At 42.5% G+C, this 25,190-nt stretch overlaps 1 protein-coding gene across 2 annotated transcripts in view; it reads left to right on the forward strand.

The window, feature by feature from the left end:
* Nucleotides 1-25,190, forward strand: part of LOC132396199 (integrin alpha-E-like) — a 300,648-nt gene that overhangs the window by 89,755 nt on the left and 185,703 nt on the right. For both annotated transcript variants that reach the window (XM_059973778.1, XM_059973777.1), the window contains exons 12-14: nt 3,506-3,638; nt 10,934-11,076; nt 11,232-11,372. In XM_059973778.1, coding sequence (XP_059829761.1) covers nt 3,506-3,638; nt 10,934-11,076; nt 11,232-11,372 — 417 coding nt within the window. The remainder of the gene's footprint in view (nt 1-3,505; nt 3,639-10,933; nt 11,077-11,231; nt 11,373-25,190) is intronic.

Below are 25,190 nucleotides of genomic sequence, written 5' to 3' on the forward strand. Positions count from 1 at the left end.
ATGCCAATTGCCAATCCCCTCAAAGACATGGAATCATATAGCATTCAAACACATTTGGTCACTGTGTACATATTAACTTGTGGACACTTTGTATTAATTCAGACATCACTTGGCCCATCGCCAGCCTGAGAAAGATACTAGCATGATAAGCAGATTGGCTGAATGGCAGGAGGCAAAGAGTGGGAATAAAGAGGGCCTTTTCTGATTGGCTGCCAATGACTCTATAACTCTATTAAATTAATCCCTGGAGGAATTCAGGGGATGCAGGAGTATAATTGAGAAGGAGATTAGAAGGGCAAAAGGGTCATGTGATAGCTTTGGCAGAGAAGATGAAGTAGATTTTATATATATTAGGAGAAAAAGATGAATAACTAGAGAGAGAATAGGGGCACCTTTATATGGAGGTGAGGAGATGGGTGATGCCCTCAGTGAATATTTTTTTCTCTGATTCTGTTGCTGAGAAGGAGATGAAGACTTCAGAACTTGAGTCAGTTAATGTGGATGTCCTTGGGATAGCCTGCATTACAGCAAGTGAGGGTAGGATTTTCACAGTGAAGTGTAGGAACCTGAAGAGTGTTGTATAACAATGAGACTAAGGACATGGTCAGGCTGCATTTGAAATATTGTGAATAATTTTGAATTGTGAATTTAAGGAAGGATATGCTGGCCCTGAAGAGAATCCAGATGACTTGAGAAAGAATGATCCCAGGAGTGAAAAGCTTAAAAAGCATATAAGGAGCATTTGAAATCTCTGGTTTGTACTTGGAGTTCAGAAGGATGAGGGATTAAACCTACTAGATACTGAAAGGTCTGGATAGGGTGGATGGGAGAGGATGTTTCCATTAATAGGTGAGTTTAGGATCTGAGGGTACAGCCTCAGAATAAAGAGATATCCCTTTTAAAACTGAGAGAGTGCCAGAGGGCAGCACAAAGTCTGTGGAATTTGATTCGGGGTTACAGAAAGGAGGTGGGACAACAGGGTTAAAAACTGTCATTGTTTAATGGTGGAACTGTCTCAATGGGCTGAATGGTCTTACTCTGCTCCTGTATCTTATGGTCTTATTAGATACAAGTACATGGTAGTTAGACAGGCTGGTGAAGAAGGCTTTGGTACACTAGTCTTCAGAAATCAGGGGATTAAGTATAGAAGTTGGGATATTATGTTACAATCATACAAGATATTGGTGAGACTACATTTGGAATATTGTGTCCAGTTTTGGTCAACTTCTCATAGAAAAGATGCAGTAAGCTGGAAAGAGTATAGAGGAGGTTTATGAAGATGTACTGGAACTTGAGGGATTCATTTATGGAGAGAGGTTGAGCAGGTTGGAGCATTTAAGAATGAGACTGTCTTTTTTTCAGTGGGTCAGGGAAGAAGAGAGTGTATTGGGTCAGAGCCCTACAGAAGTCAGGAGAAAAGACTAAAGGATCAGATTCAGGCATGACCAGTCTTTTTGGACTCTGCAGGCTTAGAAAGTATTGGTGTCGAAGGCCTAACCTCAGCTGCAAATACTTGTAAAAGGAGGGTAGGTTGAAGCGGAACAGCCATTGTTCGGAGCGGCTATTGGCAGAGGGTGCCAGTAATAGAGTGATAGGCCTTGGCTTTGGCTTAGCAGGCTTCAGTATGAACAGGCAGAGGCACAGTTAAGAAGAGGAAAGCTTTTCTCTTTTTTGTTGTACAGTAGTCAGGATGGAATTCTCCTGCTGTCAAACGTGGGAATTTGGGATACCTAATGACTTCCCTGATGACTACAGCTGTGGGAAGTACACTCAACTTCAGTGCCTGACTGACTGGGTCAAGAAGTTGGAGTTGGATGTACTCAGGATCATTCAGGAGGCTGAAGATATTAGAGATGAAGAGGTGGTCACATCCAGAGTATAGGCTTCAGACAGAAGATGGGTGACTACCAGGAGAGGTAAGGGGATTAAGAAGTCACTGCAGAGTTCCCCTGCAGCCATTCCCCTCTGCAACTGGAACACTGCTGGGGTGGGGGGTGGGGGGAGATAGCCCATCAGATCATAGCAGCAGCTGCTAGATTGGTGACACTGTAGCTGGTTTTGAGCCTTGACAGGGAAAGGTAAAGTCAGGCAGTGTAGTAGTTACAGGGGACCAAAAGGCAGGGGGACAGAACGAAGATTCTGTAGCCACAAAAGAGACACCAAGATGGTGTATTGCCTCCCAGGTGCTAGGGTCCATGATGGATCAGAGAGGGTGCAGGATATTCTCAAAAGGGAGGGGCACAGTCAGAGGCCATGGTGCATATTGGCACCACTGACATAGGCAGAAAAGGGGAAGAAGTCCTACACAGTGAGTATATAGAATTAGGAAAGGGGCTGAAGAGAAGGACCTCCAAGGTTATAATATTGGGGGGGCTAGAGCAAGTAGGAAAGGGGTGATGGCACAGATGAATGTGTGGCAGCAGAGATGGTGCAGGGGACAGGGTTTCAAGTTCTTGGAACATTGGAACCTTTTCTGGAGAAGGGGTGACCAGTACAGGAGGAATAGGTTGCACCTGAACTGGAGGAGAACCAATAACTTGGCTGGGAAATTTGCTAATGGTACTCGGGAGAGTTTAAACTAGTTTTGCAGGGGTCTGGGAACCAGAGCTTTAGGTCAGGATAGCTATAGATAAGAATAGGTTGTTGTGGGTGAGTTTTAAATTGGAGTAGGGCAAATTACAAGGGCATTAGGCAGGATAAAGAACTGTTAATTGGGAATGCTTTTTCTCTGGCAAGTCCACATCATTCATGTGGAGGGTGTTTAAAGATCAATTGCACAGACTACAGGGAAGGTATGTTCCTGTTAGAAGGAAGGATGGGGATGGAAAAAAAGAGAATTTTGGATGTCCAGAGAGGTGATGAATTTAGTCACGAAGTAAAAGGAAAAGTATATCAAGTTTCAGAAATTGGGATCAAAAGAAGCACACAAGGAGTATAAAGAAGCCAGGGAAGAATTAAAGAAGGGAATTGCCATGAAAGGTCCTAGGCAAGTAGAATTAGGATGAATCCCAAGACATACATCAAGAGGAAGAGGATAACTAAGTAGGACAGCTCAAGGATAAAGAGGGGAATATTTGTTTAGATGTGAAGAATATGAGTAAGATACTTAATGAGTATTTTGCTTCAATATTTACCAAGGAAGAGGATTAGTTGAGGCATTGAGTTCAAAAGTCAAGAGGTTATGTTGCAACTTTATAAAACTCTGGTTAGGCTATATCTCGAGTATTGCATACATTTCTAGTTGCCCTACTATAAGAAGGATGTTGAGGCTTTGGAGAGGGTGTAGAAGAGGTTCAGCAGGATACTACCAGGTATAAAGGGCATGTGCTATCACAAGACGCTGGATAAAGTTGGGTTGTTTTCTCTGGAGTACTGGAAGCTGAGGGGAGATCTGGTAGAGGTTTACTAGAGTATGAGAGGCATAGATAGAGTGGACAGAGAGTATCAGTTAATATTGGCCCTAACACCATGATCCATGCTATAATCACTTACCATAATCTTACAGGACAATATTTTGCTTGGTGCTGTGGGAGCTTATGATTGGACTGGAGGAGTAATGATATACAACAAAGATAAAGGAGTAAAGCAGTTTCTGAATGAATCCAAAGGAATGTTTTCAGCTGCTTACGGTTATCTTGGTATGTAAACTTTCATCATATAACTTACCACATTTTTATTCATGCGACTACCTTGTGTTCAAGTGCTACACTTCAAACAAGCAATAAATTTAAATATATGGTGTGGCAGCTCATTCCATGCTCTCACCACACTCGGAGTGAAAAAAGTTCCCTCTCATATTCCCATTAAACAGCTCACCTTTCACTCTTAACCCATGGTCTCTACTTCTAGCCTTGCCCAAACTTAGTGGAAAAAGCCTGCTTGCCCTTCCCATCTCATAATTTTGTATACTTCTATCAAATCTCCTCTTATTCATCTACATTCTAAGGAATAATGTCCTAAACAGTTCAGCTTATTCAACCTCTCAGATCCTCAAATCCTGGCAAAATCCTTGTAAGTTTTCTCTCCACAATTTCAATATTATTGATATCTTTCCTGCAGGTAGGTGCTCAGAACTGAACACAATGCTCAAAGTTAGGCCTCGCCAATGTCTTTTACAAATTCAACAAAACATCACAACACCTGTATTCAGTACTTTATTTATGAAGGCCAATGTGCCAAAAGCTCTCTTTATGACCCTATCTACTTGTAATGCCACTTTCAAGGAATTATGAATCTGTATTCCCGAATTAACTTCTGTTCTACTGCACTCTCAGTGTCCTATCGTTCACCATTCAAGTCCTACTCTGGTTTGTCCTCCAAATTGTGACACCTCAAGTTTGTCTGCATTAAATTCCATCTGCCATTTATTAGCCCATTTCTTCAGATCCTGCTACAAGCCTTGCTTGACTTCCTCACTATCTACTATACCCCAATTTTGGTGTCATTTGCAAATTTACTGATTCAGTTTACTACATTATCACCCAGATAATTGATAACAAACAACAACAGGCCCAATCTATGCGGTGCTCCACTAGGCATAGCCTCCAGTCAGCCATCCACTACCACTCTCTGGCTTCTCTCACAAAGCCAGTGTTGAATCCAAATCATCGTTATGAATGCCAAACAATTGAACTTTTTTGACCAACTTTCCATGCAGGACCTTGTCAAAAGCCTTATTAAAGTCCATGTAGACAACATTCACTGCCTTTCTTTCATCAAATATCCTGGTTACTTCCTTGAAAAACTCTTTAGATTGATTAGACATGAACTTCCACTCATAAAGCCATGTTGACTATCCCTAATCTTTCCCTGTCTATTGAAAATTGGCCAGTTAGATTACCCTCCAATATCTTTCCCATTACTGATTCAGGCTCACTGGCCTATATTTTCCTGGCTTATTTTTAGAGCTTTTCTTAAAAACAGAACAACATTATCAATCCTCTAATCCTCTGACTCCTCACCCATGGCAAAGATCACCTCTGCTGTTGTTGTTGTTCGTCCTTCGGAGTCGAAGACAACCACGACTTCTGTCAGGTGGAGGATTTGTGACTGTGGGTCCGGAGGTGACTGGTGAGGCTAATCCGGGCCCTAAAAGCTCACCCACATGTGGGACACATGAGGGTAGGTGCTGCAGTGGAAGTGGAGGTATCTCGAGCCTTGTGCACGGCGCGTTTCCTCTGAGCCTCTGCGGTGCGTCTGATTTCTGCTGCATACACTCCTTTAGTGGTCCTGCTCCACCAGGTTGGGCGGTCCAGAGCAAGTGATTCCCAGCTACTGGGATTGATGTTGAGGTCTTTGAGGGACACTTTGAGGCAGTCTTTGAAATGTTTCTTCTGCCCTCCAACTGTGCGCTTGCCCTGGCTCAGCTCTCCATACAGCAGCTATTTTGGTAGTTGACTGTCTGACATCCTGACGACGTGGCCAGCCCATCTGGCTTGGGCTTTCTGTAGGAGGGTGTAGATGCTGTGGGTGCTAGCCCACTCCAGGACCTCCGTGTCTGGGACTTTGTCCTGCCATCATACGTGGAGAAGTCTGTGGAGGCAGCTCAAGTGGAAGTGGTTGAGCTGTTTAGTGTGTCTGCTGTAGACAGTCCAGGTCTTGCTGGCATAGGGGAGGTTGGTGAGAACCACTGCTCGGTAGACCTTCAGCTTGGAGAGACCTTCAGCCTCTCTCTCTCACCTCTGCTACGGCCCCTGTAATTTCTGCACTAGCCTCCCACAGGGTCCAGGGAACATCTTGTCAGGCCCTGCTGATTTATCCACCCTAGTTTGCCTCAAGACAGAAAACACCTCATCCTCTGTAATCTGTATATGGTCCATGACCTCAATGCTCTTTTGCCTCACTTCTACAAACTCTGCATTCATATCATGAGTAAATAGACATATAAAATATCCATTTAAGATTTCCACCATCACTTTCAGCTCCAGGCATAATTATATTGAAAGTAATGGCATTATGATAACTAGATAAAAAGTGTTCCCCGACACAAACTTGCCCTGTCCTGTCACCTGCCCAGTCTCATTCTAACAGTTGTAGTATCACACTCTCTCTAGTTGGGACTTGTATGTATTGATTAAGGAAACTTTCCTGAACACATTAAAATCATTAGATATACAAGCAGAATGAGGACATTTGGCCCATCGAGACTGTTCTACCATTCCATCGTGGCTTTTTAAATATTCCCCTCAACCTCATTCTCCTGCTTTCTCCCTCCAAGAAGATGGTGGCTTTTTAGAGCACCTAGTTGTTGAGCCTATTAGGGGATCTGTCATTCTGGATTAAGTTTTGTGTAATGAAATGGAATTGATATGAAAACTTAAGGTAAAAGCACCCTTGGGAATAAGTGATTATAATATGATTGAATTCATCCTGAAATTTGAGAAGGAGAGCTAAAGTCAGATGTATTAGTATTACAGTGGTGTAAAGGGAATTACAGCAGCATGAGAGAGGAGTTGGCCAGAATTGATCAGAGACACTGGCAGGGATGACGGCAGAGCAGCAATGGTTGGAATTTTTGGAAGCAATTCAGAAGACACAGGGTATGGACATCCCAAAGAGGAAGAAGTATTCTAAAGGCAAGATAACACAACCGTGACTAACAAGAGAAGTCAAAGCCAACATAAAAGCCAGACAGAAAGTAAGCTAGTTAATAATATTAAATAATATTTAATAATGATATTAAAAGTTCCTTCAGAAGTGTAAAAGAGAGGCGAGAATGGATATCGGATCACTGGAAAATGATGCTGGAGAGGTAGTAATGGGGGAACAAGGTAATGGTGGATGAACTGAATAAGTACTTTGTGCCAGTCTTCACTGTGGAAAATACAAGCAGTATGGTGGAAGTTCCAGGTGTCAGGGGTCATGAAGTGTGTGAAATTATCATAATGAGAGAGAAGGTTCTTGGGAAACTGAAAGATCTGAAGGTAAATGTCACTGAGACCAGATGGTGTACATCACAGTGTTCTGAAAGAAATGGCTGAAGAGATTGTGGAGGCATTAGTAATGATCTTTCAAGAATTACTAGATTCTGGAATACTTCTGGAAGACTGGAAAATTGCAAATGTCACTCCACTCTTCAAGAAGGGAGAGAGGCAGATCAGTGGATGGGAAGATGCTGGAGTCGATTATTAAGGATGAAGTCTCAGGGTACCTGGAGGTACATGATAAAATGGGCTGTAGTTGCATTGTTTCCTCAAGTAAAAATCTTGCCTGACAAATCTATTAGAATTCTTTGAAGAAATAACAATCAGAATCAGTTGATGTCGTGTACTTGGATGTTTAGAAGGCCTTTGACAAGGTGCCGCACATGAGGCTGCTTGACAAGCTATAAGCCCATGGTATGACAGGAAAGATTCTAGCATGGATAAAGCAGTGGCTGATTGGCAGGAGGCAAAGAGTGGGAACAAAGGGAACCTTTTCTGGTTGGCTACCAGTGACTATTCATGTTCCACGGGGGTCTGTGTTGGGACCAATTCTTTTTATGTTACATGTTAATGATTTGGATGATGGAATTGATGGTTTTGTTACAAAATTGCAGATGATACAAAGATAGGGGGAGGGGCAGGTAGTTTTGAGGAAATAGAGAGACTGCAGAAGGACTTAGACAAACTAGGAGAATGGGCATAGAAGTGGCAGATGAAATACAGTGTTTGGAAGTGTATGGTCATGCACTTTGTTAGAAGAAATGAAAGGGTTGACCATTTTCTAAATGAAGACAAAATACAAAAACCTGAGGCGCAAAGGGATTTGGGAGTCCTTGTGCACAATTTCCTAAAGGTTGATCTGCAGGTTGAGTCTGTGGTGAAGAAGGCAACTGCAATGTTAACATTCATTTCAAAAGAACTAGAATACTAAAGCAAGGGTGTAAAGTTGTGGTGTTATTAAGTGCTGGTGAGGCCTTACTTGGAGTATTCTGAACAGTTTTGGGCCCCCTATCTTAGAAAGGATGTGCTGAAACTGGAAAGGGTTCAAAGGAGGTTCACGAAAATAATTCCAGAATTAAACCTTGTCATATGAAAAATATTTGATGGCTCTGGGCCTGTATTCACTGGAATTCAGAAGAATTTGGGGAGACCTAATTAAAACCTATCGAATGGTAGAAGGCCTTAATAGAGTGGATGTGGAGAAGATGTTTCCTATGGTGGGAGAGTCTAAGACCAGAGGACACAGCCTCAGAATAGAGGGGTGACCTTTTAGAACAGAGATGAAGAAGAATTTCTTTAGCCAGAGAGTGATGAATCTGTGGAATTTATTGCCACATGCCGCTGCAGAGGTCAAGTATTTCTGTATATTTAAGGCAGAGGTTGATAGATCCTTGATTGGTCAGTGGCAGAAGGGATATGGGGGTGGGAAGGCAGGAGGTTGGGGCTGAGAGAAAAAAATGATCAGCCATGATGAAATGGTGGAGCCGACTCAGTGGGCCAAATGGCCTAATGCTGCTCTTGTACCTTAAGGTTTTATGGTCTTATAACAAAGAGGAGACTCTGGTGATTTGAAGTACATAAAGTGGACCATGTATATTGTAGCATGTTTGTGGGAAGGTCGGGAAGAAATTGCTGGGAACGCAGAGGTATTTGTATGACCCTTAGCCATGGATAATGTACCAGAAAGCTGGAGGATAGCTAGTAGAGTGTCCTTATTTAAGAAGGGCTGCAAAGACAACTTGTCACCAGAAATGGGATCTTCTAGGAGAGGAGCCAGAATTTGGAAGGACAAGGACTGATTGATTAATTAATTACCTATCTATCTATCTAATTAATTAATTAATTTTATTTAGCAATGCAGAATGGAATAAGCCAATCCGGCCCTTCGAGCCGCACCCCAGCAACCAACCTAATTAATGCTAACCGAATCATGGGAGTATTTACAATGACCAATTAATCTTCTAACTTAAATGTCTTTGGACTGTGGGGGTGGGGGCAATCAGACTACCCAGAGAAAACCCTTGCATTCACAGGGAGAAAGTACAGACTCCTTACAGAGGATGCTGTGATTGATCTCCTATGTCTGATGCCCCAAGCTGTAATAATGTTGCCTTAACTGATATGTTACTATGGCACCTTAGGAATTAGCAATAGTCAGCGTGGCTTTATGTGAGGCATAAACTTGCAAAATGAATTGAGTTTTTTGAGGAGGTGACAAAGGTGATTGAGAGTAGGGCTGTAGAGCTTGTCTACATGGACTTTAACTAAGACATGAGGGTGATAAGGAAGTTTAACATGCATTGGATTTTCTCTCTCATTCTCTCACTCTTCATGTATGGGATAGACCAATGGATTGTTTTTTGTGGAGTGTTGGATGGTGATATAAGGCCTGATAGAAGTTTATTTAAAAAAAAATGAGAGGTATAGACAGTCAAAATTTTTACCCTAAGTAGAAGTATAACATTAAAAAACATAAAAAGAGCATTTCTTTTCTTCGAAATTTGCATAGACTCAGCATGTCATCTGAAACATTGACAAACTTCTATAGATGCATGGTAGAGAGTATTCTGAATGGTTAAATCAAGGCCTGGTTTGGAAAGACCAATTTCCAGGAGCTGAAAGTCTACAAAAAGAGGTGGATACAGCCCAGTCCATGTCAGGCAAAGCCCTCCTCATCATTGAGCACATTAACAAGGAGTGTTGCCTCAAGAAAGAAGCATCCAACATCAAGGGCTCTCATCATCCAGGCATTCATTGTTCCCTTCTCCCCACTACCATTGGGCAGGAAGTACAAGAGCCTTAGATCCCACACCACCATGTTCGCAACAGTTATTACTTTATAACCATCAGGGTCCTGGACCAAAACGGATAACCTCACTGACTTCAACACTGAACTGATCATAAAACCTCTGATTTTAGATACACATATGGATATGCAAGAAATGGAGAGATTTCTGTTATAATGCAGGAATCTTAAACTGGCATCATACGTTGCACAGTTGTCATAGGCAGAAGGATCAGTTCCTGTGCTGCATTGTTCTATGTTCATTGATCTAACACATTCTTTAGTTCTTTTCTATCTTGCAGGATGTCAGTGTTGCTGGCTGTCAAATTCATGACCTGCTGCCTAATGTAGTTTTCCCACTTGGTGGATAACTTTTTCTTACAACTTGTAATCTTGGTTACATTTAAAGTTTGAAATAGCAACCAGAAATTCTGGAAACTTTCAGTAATTCAGGCAGCATATGTGAAGAACCAGTTCAAGCTCATATGATCTCTTGGATGGCATGGTGGTGCAGCAAATAGTGTACAGCTCAGGTTTTATCTTCACCATGAGTGCTGTTTGCACAGTCTTCCTATGAATGCCTGGATATCCACTAGACATGCTGGTTTCTCCCACATTCCAAGGACATATCGGCAGTTTAATTGGCAATTAATAAAAACAATGAAAGGGAAGAGAATGGGCACAAGTCAGAGAGAACATATTACAGGGCTAACACGAGGAAATCTGCTGATGCTGGAAATTCAAACAACAACACACACAAAATGCTGGTGGAACACAGCAGGCCAGGCAGCATCGATAGGGAGAAGGGTCTCGGCCCGAAACGTCGACAGTGCTTCTCCCTATCGATGCTGCCTGGCCTGCTGTGTTCCACCAGCATTTTGTGTGTGTTGATATTACAGGGCTACAGTGAAGTAAGGAAAGAAGGTATGGGGCTGATGGCATGGTTTCGCTGACAGCCAGCTTCGACCATATGATCAACAGCCATCATATATGTACAATATAAGGTCATTGACCCTTCTCCATGGATGCCACCGAACTCTGAAATTAAACCAGACAACCATGATTATCTGGTTTAATTTCAGATTTCCAACATAAACAACATTTTCTTATGTTCCTAATCATTTGTGATGAAGGTCCCCAGCTGAAATGTTAATTTTGGTTTTTTTTCTCTCTGGCTGTATTTTCTATTTTAAAATTTTTGTTGATGTCTTTTTCCAACTGACAGGGTACAGTGTAACTGGAGCAAAAACAAAAAGTGAACAACACCTTTACATTGCTGGGGCTCCTCGGCATAGCCAGATAGGTCAAGTTGTAGTATTTGAAGCCGGAACATCTGTCAAAATAAAACAACGTATTTCTGGAAAACAGGTTAGTTTATACCTGGCTCTAACTAAAGCTCAGCACTGCCAAATTACAATTAACAACAAGTCAAAGGTTTTGTTGCTGACTAAAATATTGAAGTGATAGAGATTAAATGACAGTGGAAAAGTAATGGGGTTCAATAATTGAATTTATCTTTTCAGCTGGGATCATACTTTGGCTCAGAGTTGTGTCCCCTTGATGTAGATGGAGATCTTGTAACGGATTTTCTGCTTGTTGGTGCTCCATTCTTTCACATACATGGGGAGGAAGGTGCTGTTTATGTTTACCATCTGAATGAAAAGGTATGAAACTAAGGTTCATACAATTATAGAAGTTATGCAACAAAATAACATTATTCAGCTCATTTAATATATTCCAGCCAGCCAAAAATGCAAATGTAGTCCCATTTAAAAATCCTTTTTGATGTTTCTGGCTGGGCCCAAACTGTTATTTTCCTAAGTTGAGTTCTGTTTGCTGCATTTTTGTGTTAAATTAGCTGTTCATTTGCCAGTTTTGTGTTACCTGCAGATTTGGAATTTTTTTCCCTGTACACTCAGGTCTAAGTTACACATACATATTAAGAAAAATACAGATACCTGGGTAACTCCACCATATAGTTCTTGATAGCCTCTTTTTTTGTTACTTTCCAGTCTTCTGTCATGTTGTATTGCTCCTTTTAATCTCTGGGCTTCAGTGCTGACGACAAGCACATTATTCAAAGTACACACATACCAACGTATGTACACAGTTTATAACCCTGAGATTCATCTTCCACAGAAAACCATGGTACCTGTTCAAAGAAAAATGAATGTACAAGGGTATACATGCTATTGTAGGGACAGAAATGTGGGCAGAGGGGGTAGGGTGGCCCTGTTGGTGAGGAATGAGATTCAGTCCTTTGCGAGGGGAGACATAGGATCAGGAGAAGTAGTCTGTGTGAATAGAACTGAGGAACAGTAAGGGCAAAAAGACCCTAATGGGTGTTGTCTACAGGCCACCAAACAGTAGCATGGATATTGGATGCAAGTTGAAGAGGGAGTTAACATTGGCATGTGGCAAAGGTAATGTCGCAGTAGTTATGGGGGATTTCAACATGCAGGTGAACTGGGAGAATCAGGTTGGTGCTGGACTCCAGGATAGGGAGTTTGTGGAGTGCCTACGGGATGCATTCTTGGAACAGCTTGTACGAGAGCCGACCAGGGACAAGGCTATTCTGGATTTAGTCTTGTGTAATGAACAGGATTTGATAAGCGATCTTGAAGTAAAGGAGCCATTAGGAGGTAGTGACCATAATATGATAAGTTTTTATTTGCAATTTGAGAAGGATAAGGGCAGGTCGGAGGTGTCAGTTTTGCAGTTGAGCAGAGGAAACTATGGAGCCATGAGGGAGGAGCTGGCCAAAGTTAACTGGAGTGATATCCTAGCAGAAAAGACAGTGGAACAGCAATGGCAGGTATTCTTGGGAATAATGCACAAGGTGCAAAATCAGTTCATCCCCCGGAGAAGGAAGGATTCAAAGGGGGGAAAGAGGCCACAGTGGTTGACAAAGGAAGTCAGAGATTGCATAGCATTAAAAAAAAGGAAATATGACAGAGCTAAGGTGAATGGGAGGACAGATGATTGGGAAATTTTTAAGGAACAACAGAACTTAACTAAAAAGGCAATACGGGGAGAAAAAATGAGGTACGAACACAAGCTAGCCAGGAATATAAAGGAGGATAGCAAAAGCTTTTTTAGCTATGTGAAGAGAAAGAAAATAGTTAAGAACAATGTTGGGCCCTTGAAGAATGAATTGGGTGAAATTGTTATGGGAAACAGAGAAATGGCAGAAGAATTTAATAAGTACTTTAGATCTGTCTTCAAGAGGGAAGACACAAGCAATCTCCCAGATGTATGGATGGGCCAAGGACATAGGGGAAGAGAGGAAATGAAACAGATTGACATTATGAAGGAAACGGTGATGAGTAGACTGATGGGACTGAAGGCTGACAAATCCCCAGGTCCAGATGGTCTGCATCCTAGGGTACTAAAGGAGGTGGCCCTGGAAATTACAGATGCATTGATAATCATTTTCCAATGTTCCTTAGATTCAGGATCAGTTCCTGAGGATTGGAGAATAGCTAATGTTATCCCACTTTTTAAGAAAGGAGGGAGGGAGAAAACAGAGAACTATCTTCCTGTCAGCTTAACATCAGTAGTGGGGAAGATGCTAGAGTCCATTATTAAAGATGAAATAGTGGCATATCTAGATAGCAGTGATAGGATTGGGCCGAGCCAGCATGGAGTTACCAAGGGCAAATCATGCTTGACTAATCTATTGGAGTTTTTCAGGGATGTAACCAGGAAGTTAGACAAGGGAGATCCAGTGGATGTAGTGTATCTCGATTTTCAGAAGGCATTTGATAATGTCCCACATAGGAGATTGGTAGGTAAAATCAGGGCTCATGGTATTGGAGGGAAGATATTGACATGGATAGAAAACTGGTTGGCAGATAGAAAGCAAAGGGTAACGGTGAATGGGTGTTTCTCTGAATGGCAGGTGGTAACTAGTGGGGTGCCACAGGGCTCGGTATTGGGACCACAGCTGTTTACAATTTACATCAACGATTGAGAATAACATCAGCAAGTTTGCTGATGATACTAAGTTGGGTGGCAGTGTGACATGTGATGAAGATGTTAGGAGAATTCAGGGTGATTTGGATAGGCTGAGTGAGTGGGCAGATACTTGGCAGATGACGTTTAATGTGAATAAGTGTGAGGTTATCCACTTTGGGAGTAAGAACAGGAAGGCATATTATTATCTGAATGGTGTAGAGTTAGGTAAGGGAGAAATACAAAGAGATCTAGGAGTCCTTGTTCATCAGTCACTGAAGGTGAATGAGCAAGTGCAGCAGGCAGTGAAGAAGGCTAATGGAATGTTGGCCTTTATTACAAAGGGAATTGAGTACAAGAGCAAGGAAATCCTTTTGCATTTGTACAGGGCCCTGGTGAGACCACACCTGGAGTATTGTGTACAGTTTTGGTCTCCAGGGTTAAGGAAGGACATCCTGGCTATAGAGGAGGTGCAGCATAGATTCACGAGGTTAATTCCTGAGATGTCAGGACTGTCTTACGCAGAGAGGTTAAAGAGACTGGGCTTGTACACACTGGAATTAAGGAGATTGAGAGGGGATCTGATTGCAACATATAAGACTATTAAGGGATTGGACAAGATAGAGGCAGGAAATATGTTTCAGCTGCTGGGAGAGTCCAGTACCAGAGGGCATGGTTTGAGAATAAGGGGTAGGTCATTTAGGGCAGAGTTAAAGAAAAACTTCTTCTCCCAGAGAGTTGTGGGGGTCTGGAATGCACTGCCTCGGAAGGCAGTGGAGGCCAATTCTCTGGATGCTTTCAAGAAGGAGCTAGATAGGTATCTTATGGATAGGGGAATCAAGGGATATGGGGACAAGGTAGGAACCAGGTATTGATAGTAGATGATCAGCCATGATCTCAGAATGGTGGTGCAGGCTCGAAGGGCCGAATAGTCTACTTCTGCACCTATTGTCTATTATCTATAAAAACTTCAAGCCCCCAAACATGCAAAAAAAGAACAAATCATGTAAACGGCAAAAGAAACAAGCGAAAAATATAGAATGTAAAACACCATACCACAAAGTCATCTAAAAAAACATAGAAAACCTACAGCACAATACTGTACAGGCCCTATGGCCCACAATGCTGTGCCGAACATGTACTTTAAAAATTCCCTAAGGTTACCCATAGCCCTCTGTTTTTCTAAGCTCCATGTACCTATCCAGGAGTCTCTTAAAAGACCCTATTGTATAAAGAGTGCAGGCATATTCAGTTCAGTTCAATCTAGTGCTGCATCATTTGTTATCTGCACACTACAGAGCTGGTCTGTCTTGATCAAAATCACACAAAATAGCAACAAAAAAGGAGTGACCAGAAACACATCACAACATGAACTACAGAGCCCAATCTACAAACCACGTTGGTTAAACCTTACCCAAGACCCAGAACTCCAGCACTTTGCTCTGGGAGCAGTAGACAAGGGAGAGAGAACTGATCACACACAAGTAGACAGCGCTGAACACCCACCTACCTCCTGCTCTAGTCTTTGTTGATTTCAATCTTTTTTGATGCTTTAATCAGTGAGGAGTGAAGTCTATCATGGGCTTGTACCTAATCTACAGGCTTGTTTGCCTCCAGGCTGAAAACTTGGCTCAAAACTTCATGAACCCCCTCGGAGACAGCAAAATGCCAGATTGCTCAAAAACACACCACTAAAATATAAATTGTAGGCTCCCACAGTGGCAGAACCACGTTTGAAAGAAAATGAAGTAAATGAAGTTAAAAAAGTAGTTTCATGAACCATCTGAAAGATGGTCTAATTCATCCATACCACCAGGTTGCCTACCTCAGCTCAAGTCAAGTCAAGTCAGTTTTAATTGTCATTTCAACCATAACTGCCAGTACAGTACACAGTAAAAATGAAACAACATTCCTCCAGGGCTATGGTGCTATCTGAAACAACACAAAACTACACTAGACTTCAGACCTACACGGGACTACATAAAGTGCACAAAACAGTGCAAGGCAGTACAATAATTAATAAATGAGACAATAGGCACAGTATGTGCAAATTACAATATAATAATAAATAATGTAAATGTAAACAACGTGAACAAATTTTTAGCAGGAATTGAGACAGAAATGAGCAAAAATTGCAAAGGGAGTGGAGTGTGTGTGCATGTGTGTGTGTGTGTGTGTGTGTGTGTGTGTGTTGGTGTCAGACTAGACACTGGGAATTAGGAGTCTAATGGCTTGGGGGAACAAACTGTTGCACAATCTGGTTATGAGAGCCCAAATGCTTTTGCCAGATGGCAGGAGGGAGGGGAGTTTATATGAGGGGTGCATGGAGTCCTTCACAATGCTGTTAGCTTTGTGGATGCAGCGTGTAGTGTAAATGTCTGTAATGGCAGGAAGAGAGACCCCGATGATCCCTTCAGCTGAACTCACTATCTGCTGCAGGGTCTTACGATCTGAGACAGTACAATTTCCGAACTAGGCAGTGATACAGCTGCTCAGGATACTCTCGATACATCCTCTGCTGAATGTGGTGAGGATGGGGGGGGTGGGGGGGGGGAGGTGGGAGATGTACTTTTCTCAGCCCTCGCAGAAAGTAAATGCTTCTGGGCTTTCTTGGGTATGGAGCTGGTGTTGAGGGACGAGGTGAGATTCTCCACCAGGTGAACACCAAGGAAGCTAGTCCTATTTGCTGTGTTTGGCCCATATCACCTCAAATCTTCCCTATCCATGTTCCTGTCTAAATATCTTTCAACCATTGTAATTGTACCACACTTAGAATTACAACATTTAAAATATATTTAGATGTGTAATTGGATAGGAAAGTTTTAGAGGGATTTGATCATAACAAAGGCAAATGGAACTAACACTCTTGGTTGGCAGGGATAATTGGACTACAGGTCCTGTTTCCATACTTTATAACTCTATGACTCAAAGAGGGATTTACCTTTACCAATTTCTTTGGCAGCCCTTTCCATATACTCAACACCTCTGTGTTGTCCTTCAGGTCCCCTATACCTTATCACCTTAAAAATACTCCTTTTGTTTTTAAAGTTTCCAACCCTGAGGAAAAGACTGTAATGGTTGTTGTGTACTGTTCAGCTAGGTCTTCCAATATAAAGAAACTGACTACAGCCAATGCAGAGTGGATTATATTATTAAAGCATTTATTATTTTACTTGCAAGGGGAGCTGTACTTACTCCAAGTTTCATCTGGAAATATAGCTTATTTTATAAAGAACATTGATTAAGTTACTCCATTCCATAACATTACATTCCTCTGCTATCTTCATTCTTATCTCGTTCTCACATTTGATATTTAGAAGCCTTATTTTCCCTGTTGTCAAAAATCCTTTTTGGCCATAAAACAAATTGCCTCTCACTAAAGAAAGTAGTTCGTTCCCAGATAACATAAACACACTTGTAAGTTTTCTCACCCATACCAGCAAAGCATCCTAGGATTTCATAGACCCCATTTTGTTGCATTACATTTTACAGAAGTTACAAATTCATAAAGAATTCAGAGTTACAGATATATTTTCATGCCATTCACCTTAACTATATCTCTCATAGTTTTACTGTATATGCCTTCCACAAGTTCACATCTCAGCCTCCTACACCCTAGGGGAAGGAAAACAGTCTATCCAGTCTTTCCTTATAAACTCAAAGCCTCCATTCCTGGTAGCACTCTTGTGAAGCTTTTCTGCACCCTTTCCAGCTTATTGACATCCTTCCTAATATTCTGAATACAGTCATACCAATATCGTGCACAGTTCTAATATGATGTCCTAATTTAAGAGTGTCAAATTGAAAAAGATAGTGGCTGATTGTGGTAGTGTAATTGAGCTCTGACCAGCAACAAATCTGAAGTTTGTGTTTGACAGAGTCTGGACAGCTGACTGGGTAGAAAGAGGCAGCAGGGATTGCGGCAGTGTAACTGAGCTCTGACCAGGGACCAGTTGCTGTTTGGAATTGATTACCAAGAGCAAATTAATGGAAGGCAGAGGCAAGTGCTGCAGCCGTCGTCTGACTGGACATGATTAGAGTGGTGATCTTGAGGCCTTAGCTCTTTGAGGCTTCAGTCAGAGAAAGCAAAAAAAGAAAAGTTCTAGGTAAACTTTTCTTTTCCCTTCTTTATATATGATCAATTAGGACAGTAGAGATGCCAGATAGGAAAGTTTAATACTCCTCTTGCAGGATGTGAGAAGGCAGGGAGATGTCCACTGTCCCTGATGACTACAACTATGAGAAGTGCATCCACCTGCAGCTTTTAATAAACCACATTAAGGAGTTGGAGCTGGAACTGGGTGAGCTCTGGATCATTCGCGAGGCTGAGGGGATCGATAGGACATATAGAGAGGTAGTAAACGACTTTGGATACTGTCGGTGGGGTGGGGGAAATAACCCAGCAGAGGAAAGTCACAGTGCTCGGGTCTTTGGCACTGAAACTGCCTTTGCGACTGAGAAGGGAAAGGAGGGGAAGAGGTATGCTGTGGTGATAGGGGATTCATTAGGGGGACGGACAGGAGGTTCTGTGGGTTAAAACAAGACTCCTGGATGGTATGTTGCCTCCTGGGTGCCAGGTTCCGGGATATCTCGGATTGAGTCCTCAGAATTCTTAAGTGGGAGGGTGAACACCCAGAAGTTGTGGTTCCTGTAGGTACCAATGTCATGGGTAGGATGAATGATGAGGTTCTGCATAGGAAGTTCAGGGAGTTATGTGCTAAATTAAAGGACCTCCAGGGTTGTGATCTTAGGATTGTTACCTGTGCCACGTGCTAGTGAAGCAGAACTAGGAAGATTATAAAGTTTAATATGTCACTAAGGAGTTGGTGTAGGAGGGAGGCCATAAGATTTTGAGAAGGTTTGTTAATGCTGCATGGTGAGGTTTAAACTGATCAAACCAGTTCTAAAGGTGAAAACCTGTCCTGAGGATACAATCTCTGCACGGCGGGACTGCTTTAATAATACGAATTAGAGAATGTTCAGTAAAGCTGCTACCTATGGCAACCATATCAACATCAAGGAATATGTGGATTCTGTGACCAGCTACATAGAAAAGTGTACTGATGATGTTAATACACAAAACACATCCATGTGAGGGCAAATTAGAAGCCATGGTTCACTGCAGAGGTCCATGCCAGGCTGAGGGGTCATGATGTTGCCTTTAGATCAGGGGATGCACCAGCTCTTAGGAAAGCAAGAACTGTGCTTTGCTGTTCCTTCAGGAAGGTGAAATGAGAGCATTCTCAGAGAATTTACAACAACTTCTGTAATACCAGAGACATGAGGCACATGTGGCAGGGAATTCAGATGATTACAGATTACAAATCTACCTTGCAAGTCAGCTACCAGGATGCTTCGTTCCCTGAGAGGCTGGTTAAGAAGGTTCAGTCACCTTGCATTCAGGATGAGGTAGTAAATTGGATTAGTCATTGGTGTTGTGGGAAAAAGCCAGAGAGTGGTAGTAAAAGGTTGCCTCTCTGACTGGAGGCTTGTGACTAGTGAAATGTCACAGTGATTGGTGCTGGGTCCTTTATTATATGTCATCTATATCAAAGATCTGGATGATAATCTTGTTAAGCAGCCCCATGTATGGAACTTTATCAAATACTTTCTGAAAATGAGGAAAGGTACATACTGGGCAACTTACAGTATGGGAGTGACAAAGTGGGCCAGTCAAGATGAAAACATGTGCACTGGAAAACACCCCCCACCAAGAAAAGAGGGAGCCCCCCACCCCCATGTAGGAGGCTCAGTTGATTCACTATGCTATTAAACTGCATACAATACACTTGCTATCTCACTTTCACTTGCTCAGTATAATTTCTCAAGAGGAGATCAAGTATAAGCCTGATATTTTGCATATTGCTTCATAGAACTTTCCTGGGCACATTCTGCCCCATCTAGTAGAGCCATAAAGCAATATAGCATGGATACAGGCCCTTCAACCCAGTCAGCTCATGCCAACCTACAGTGCCCACCCAATTACCTGCATTTGGTTAACATCCCTCTAAGCTCCCCAACCCATCACTCTCTCCATGACTCCTCATTCACTTGTCCCTTTCCACAGACACTGCAACTGTGCTAAGCATTACCTACACTACCACTATATCTTCTCCCTCATCACTATACATGGTCCTAAATGTTATTTCAGCTGAGGCTGCACTTTAGCTGTGAGTTTTTTGGGGGTCACTTATTGTATCTGGTGCTCCTAGTGCAGCCTTATTTACATCAGTGACATCAATGAAACACACTACTCATTGAGGACCGCTCTGTCAAGAACCTTTGCTGTTTGTGACCATGGCCAGGATCTCCTGATGACCATTCATTTCAATTTCATTTCCCATCCACACACTTCCCATTTGTCAAAGACCTCCTCCACAACAATGAGGCCAAATGCCTAATATTTCATCTTGGTAGTCTCCAACCTGATAGCATGAACATCAATTTAACTAACTGCTGATTGATCACTCTGTTGACCAAACTCCTCCTTTATGTTATTTCATTATGGTGGTCATACCACCCTTTCTCTTCCTCACCTCAGCTATCATGATCTGCCCATCACCTCCCTCAGGTTTCCCACCTCCTTCCCTTCATTCCATAGTCTACTATGTTCTCCTATCATATTCCTTGTATCTTCCACCCACCCTCTCCCAGCTTCTCACATAATTCCCTTTCATTCCCCCTCCACCACCCACCCACCTTCACCCTCACCTACCTTCTCCCTCATCCAGACTTACATGTTACCTGCCAGTTTGGGCTCCTCTCTCTTCACCCTATCTTCTTGCCCTAACTTTTGCCCTTTGTTTTCTATTCCTGATGAAGTGTCTTGACTCAAAACATTCACTGTTTATTTCCCTCTGTAGATGTTGCCTGACTTGCTGAGGTTCTCCAGCATTTTCTCTGTGCTACTCCTCTCCCAACATATCTAGAGCACTATGGCATATTATTTTTATGTACTTCATCTAAATTTCTCTCAGTCCCTTTGTTCTAAAGAGTACAATCTCAATGTAGGCAGCTTCTCCTCGCAAATATAATTATAAGACAAAAGCAGAAATTCTGTTACAACTCCACTAGTGAAGCAGCATTAGTAAAAGAAATATCAGTTAACATTTCAGGTCATAAGACCATAAGACAGATTTACAAGGATGTTGCCTGGACTGGGGACCATGCGTTATGAGAATAGGTTGAGTGAATGTTGCCTTTTCTCCTTGGAGTGACAGACAATGAGAGATGAACTGATAGAGGTGTATAAGATGATGAGAGGCATTGATTGTGTGGATAGCCAGAGGCTTTTTCCCAGGGCTGAAGTAGCTAACACAATGGGGCATAGTTTTAAGGTGCTTGGAAGTAGGTACAGAGTGGATGTCGGGTAAGTTTTTCACACAGAGAGTGGTGGGTGTATGGAATGTATGGTGGTAGCGGTGGATACGATAGGGTCTTTTAAGAGACTCTTAGATAGGTACATGGAGCTTAGAAAATCAGCTCTGTGGTAGGGAAATTCTAGACAGTTTCTAGAGTAGGTTACATAGTGGGAACAACATTGTGGGCTAAAGGGCCTGTAATGTGCTGTATGTTCTATAAGACATTGAACAGAATTAAGTAATTCGGCTCACTGAGTCTGCTCCACTATTCCATCATCGAAGATTTATTAACTCTCTCAACCACATTCTCCTGTCTTAGATCATAAACATAGGAGCAGAATTAGGCCATTTAGCCCATAGAGTTAGCCCCACCAGTCCATTATGGCTGATCCCAGATCCCACTCAACTCCATACACCTGCCTTCTCGTCATTTCCTTTGATGCCCTGACCAATCAGGAAACTATCAGCTTCTGCTTTAAATATACCCATGGACTTGGCCTCCACCACAGTCTGTGAGCATTCCACAGATTCACTACCCCCTGGCAAAAAAATCCTCCTTGCCTCTGTTCTTAAAGGTCACCCCTCAGTTTTGAGACTGTGCTGTCTAGTTCTGGATACCCCCACCACTGGAAACATCCACTCCACATCCTCCTTTACCTAGTCCTTTCAACATCCAGTAAGTTTCAATGAGATCCCTCTGCATTCTTCTAAATTCCAGTGAGTACAGACCCAAAGCTGCAAAATGTTCCTCATATGTTAACCCCTTCATTCCTGAAATCATCCTTGTGAACCTCCTCTGGCCTCTCTCCTATGACAACACATCCTTTCTGAGATATGGGGCCCAAAGCTGTTGACAGTACTCCAAGTGCAGCTTGACTAGTGTCTTATAAAGGTTCAGGATTATCTTCTTGCTCCTAACTAGGGCCTTCTTTCAGCCATGACTCAGTGATGCCCATACATAATTTCGACCAGTTTCTAATTGCACCATGAGTTTGTCCATCTTATTCTGAATGCAACATGCATCTAAATACAACACCTTCAGTCCTCCATTCTTCGCCCTTTTGAATTTTGCCTCAGCGGTACAATTTAACTTTTTGCTCTGTCTGCATTTAATACCCAATGATTTCATTGGTTTGACCTTCCTTACATTCATGTTACACGCATCATCTACTTGTAAACCTGCTGACTCATCCTCAGCTCCATCGTACTGGTTCCCATCCCCCTTCCACATTAGTTTAAATCACTCTTAACAGCTCCAGTAAATCTGTTTGCCAGAATATTGGTTCCCCTCGGATTCAAGTGCAATCTGTCCCTTTTGTACAGATCTCACCTGCCCCAGAAGAGGTCCCAATTATCCAGAAATCTGAATACCTGCCCCCTGCTCCAATTCTTCAGCCATGCATTTAACTGCCACCTTACTCTATTCCTATCCTTATTGTTGCGTGGCACAGGCAGCGATCCTGAAATTACAACCCTTGAGATCCTGCTTCTCAGCTTCCTTCCTAACTCCCTGTATTTTGTTTTCAGGACCTCCTCCCTTTTTCTACCTATGCCACTCTTGCCAATATGTACCACAACTTCTGGCTGCTAGCCCTCCCTTTTCAGGATATTGTGGACATGTTCAGAAACACTGCGGACCCTGGCACTGGGTGGCAAACTATCATTTGTGTTTATTTTTTGCATCCAAAGAATCATCTATCTGTCCCCCTAATTGTAGAGTCCCCTGTTACTGCTGCCATCCTCTTTAATTCCCTACCCTTCTGAGTCACAGGGCCAGACTTGGTACCAGAGGAATGGGCGCTCTTGATTCCTCCAGGTAGGTTGTCCCCACCAACAGTACTCAAAATGGAGTACTTGTAGCCATGTGCTACATGCAGCGCTAAAATAACGACACAGAGTCGGAAAACTAAACAGCCTTGCTTTTAAGCCTCCCTCAACCCGCCCCCCGTGGGCACGGATGCTCCAAAAGACACGTACTCACAAACCCCCGTAGGCTATCTCCCTTAGCCAGAACGCTGGCTAATTGTGAGCCGGTTCAGATGTGCCAGGAAATGGGTCGCTACATACTTATTGTTCGGGGGGAGGCCACAGGGCTTCTTTCCACTATCTGATGCTCTCCCTTCCCTCTCCTGACAGTTACCCATTTATCTGTCTCCTGTAGGTTTGCGGTGACTACCTCTCTATAGCTGCTGTCTATCACCTCTGCACTTTCCCTAACAAGCCAAAGATCGTGAAGCAGCAACTTCTGTTCCTTAACATTGTCTCTCAGGAACTGCATCTCGATGCACCTGGTGCAAATGTGGACATGGGTAGTCTCCCAGAAATCCCACATCTTCTGAGGGACATATCTATTCTGTGCCTTGTGAACTATTTCCAAACCCTAAAGCCACCTCTGCTTGGTTGTCATCCTTGTCAGTATCCTCCTCCAATCCACCTGTGAAAGCTTCTCTCTCATGCCTCTGTAATTCCCTTGATTCCATTGTGATGCTGATACATGTGACTTATGCTTCTCCCTCTCAAATTGCAGTATGAATTCAATTATATTAAGATCATTGCCTCTTAAGGGTTCCTTTACATTAAGCTCCCTAATAAGATCTGAGTTCTTACACAACCTTCAGTCTAAGATAGCCTTTCCCCAAGTAGGCTCAAGCACAAGCTGCTCTAAAAAGCAGTATCATAAACACTCAACAAATCCCCTCTCTTGCGATCTGACACCAATTTGATTTTCCCAATCCCCTTGCATATTGAAGTCCTCCATTACAAATGTGACATTACCCTTATTACATGCCTTTTCCAGCTCCCTTTGCTTGTTGGCATAACCCTTGGCAGCCAGACTAATCAAGAACCTATCAAATTCTGCTTTAAATATACTCAATGACTTAGCCTCCATGGCCATCTGTGGCAATGAACTCCCCCCGGCTAAAGAAGTTCCTTCTCATCTCTGTTCTAGATGGATGTCCACTATTCTGAGGCTGTGCCTTTTGGTCCTAGACTTCCCCTCCATAGAAAATATCCTGTCCACGTCCACTCTATCTGTACCTTTTAATATTCAATAGACTTCAATGATATCCTCCTCTGTACCCTCTCTATTTTCAGCATACAATATTCAATAGGTTTCAATGAGATCCTGCTCTGTACCCTCTCCATTTCCAACACACAATATTCAATAGACTTCAATGAGATCCTCCTCTGTACCCTCTCCATTTCCAACACACATTTTCATAGATAAGGGGCCTAAAACTAATCACAATACTTCAAGTGTGGCCTAACTAATGTCTTATAAAACCTCAGCATTACATTCTTATATTATATTCTAGTCCTCTCCAAGTGAATGCTAACATTGCATTCCTTACCACCAACTCAACCCTTAGGGAACCCTGCATGAGGACTCTGAAGTTCATTTGCATCTCTGATTTTTAGGTTTTCTCCCTGTTTATAAAATAGTTTGTGCCTTTATTCCTTGCTAACAATGTGCATGACCATACACTTCCCAACACTATATTCCATCTTCCACTTCTTTGTCCATTCTCCTAATCTGTCTAAGTCCTTCTGCAGATTCCTTGTTTCCTCAACAATACCTGCCCCTTCACTTGTTTTCATATCATCCACAAACTTAGCCACAAAGCCATCAATTCTGTCATCCAAATCATTGATATTTAACATGACAAAAAGTGGTCCTAACACTGACCCCTGTGGAACACCATTACTTACTGATAGCCAACCAGAAACATAGAAACATAAAAAATAGGTGCATGAGTAGGCCATTCGGCCCTTCGAGCCTGCACCGCCATTCAGTATGATCACGGCTGATCATCCAACTCAGAACCCTGTACCTGCTTTCTCTCCATACCCCCTGATCTCTTTAGCCACAAGGGCCATATCTAACTCCCTCTTAAATATAGCCAATGAACTGGCCTCAACTGTTTCCTGTGGCAGAGAATTCCACAGATTCACCACTCTCTGTGTGAAGAAGTTTTTCCTCCTCTCGGTCCTAAAAGGCTTCCCCTTTATCCTTAAACTGTGACCCCTCGTTCTGGACTTCCCCAACATCGGAAACAATCTTCCTGCATCTAGCCTGTCCAATCCCTTTAGAATTTTATACGTTTCAACAAGATCCCCCCCTCAAACTTCTAAATTCCAGTGAGTATAAGCCTAGTCGATCCAGTC

This window comes from Hypanus sabinus, chromosome 6, assembly GCF_030144855.1.
Source record: "Hypanus sabinus isolate sHypSab1 chromosome 6, sHypSab1.hap1, whole genome shotgun sequence".
In the NCBI taxonomy this organism is placed as follows: Eukaryota; Metazoa; Chordata; class Chondrichthyes; order Myliobatiformes; family Dasyatidae; genus Hypanus; species Hypanus sabinus.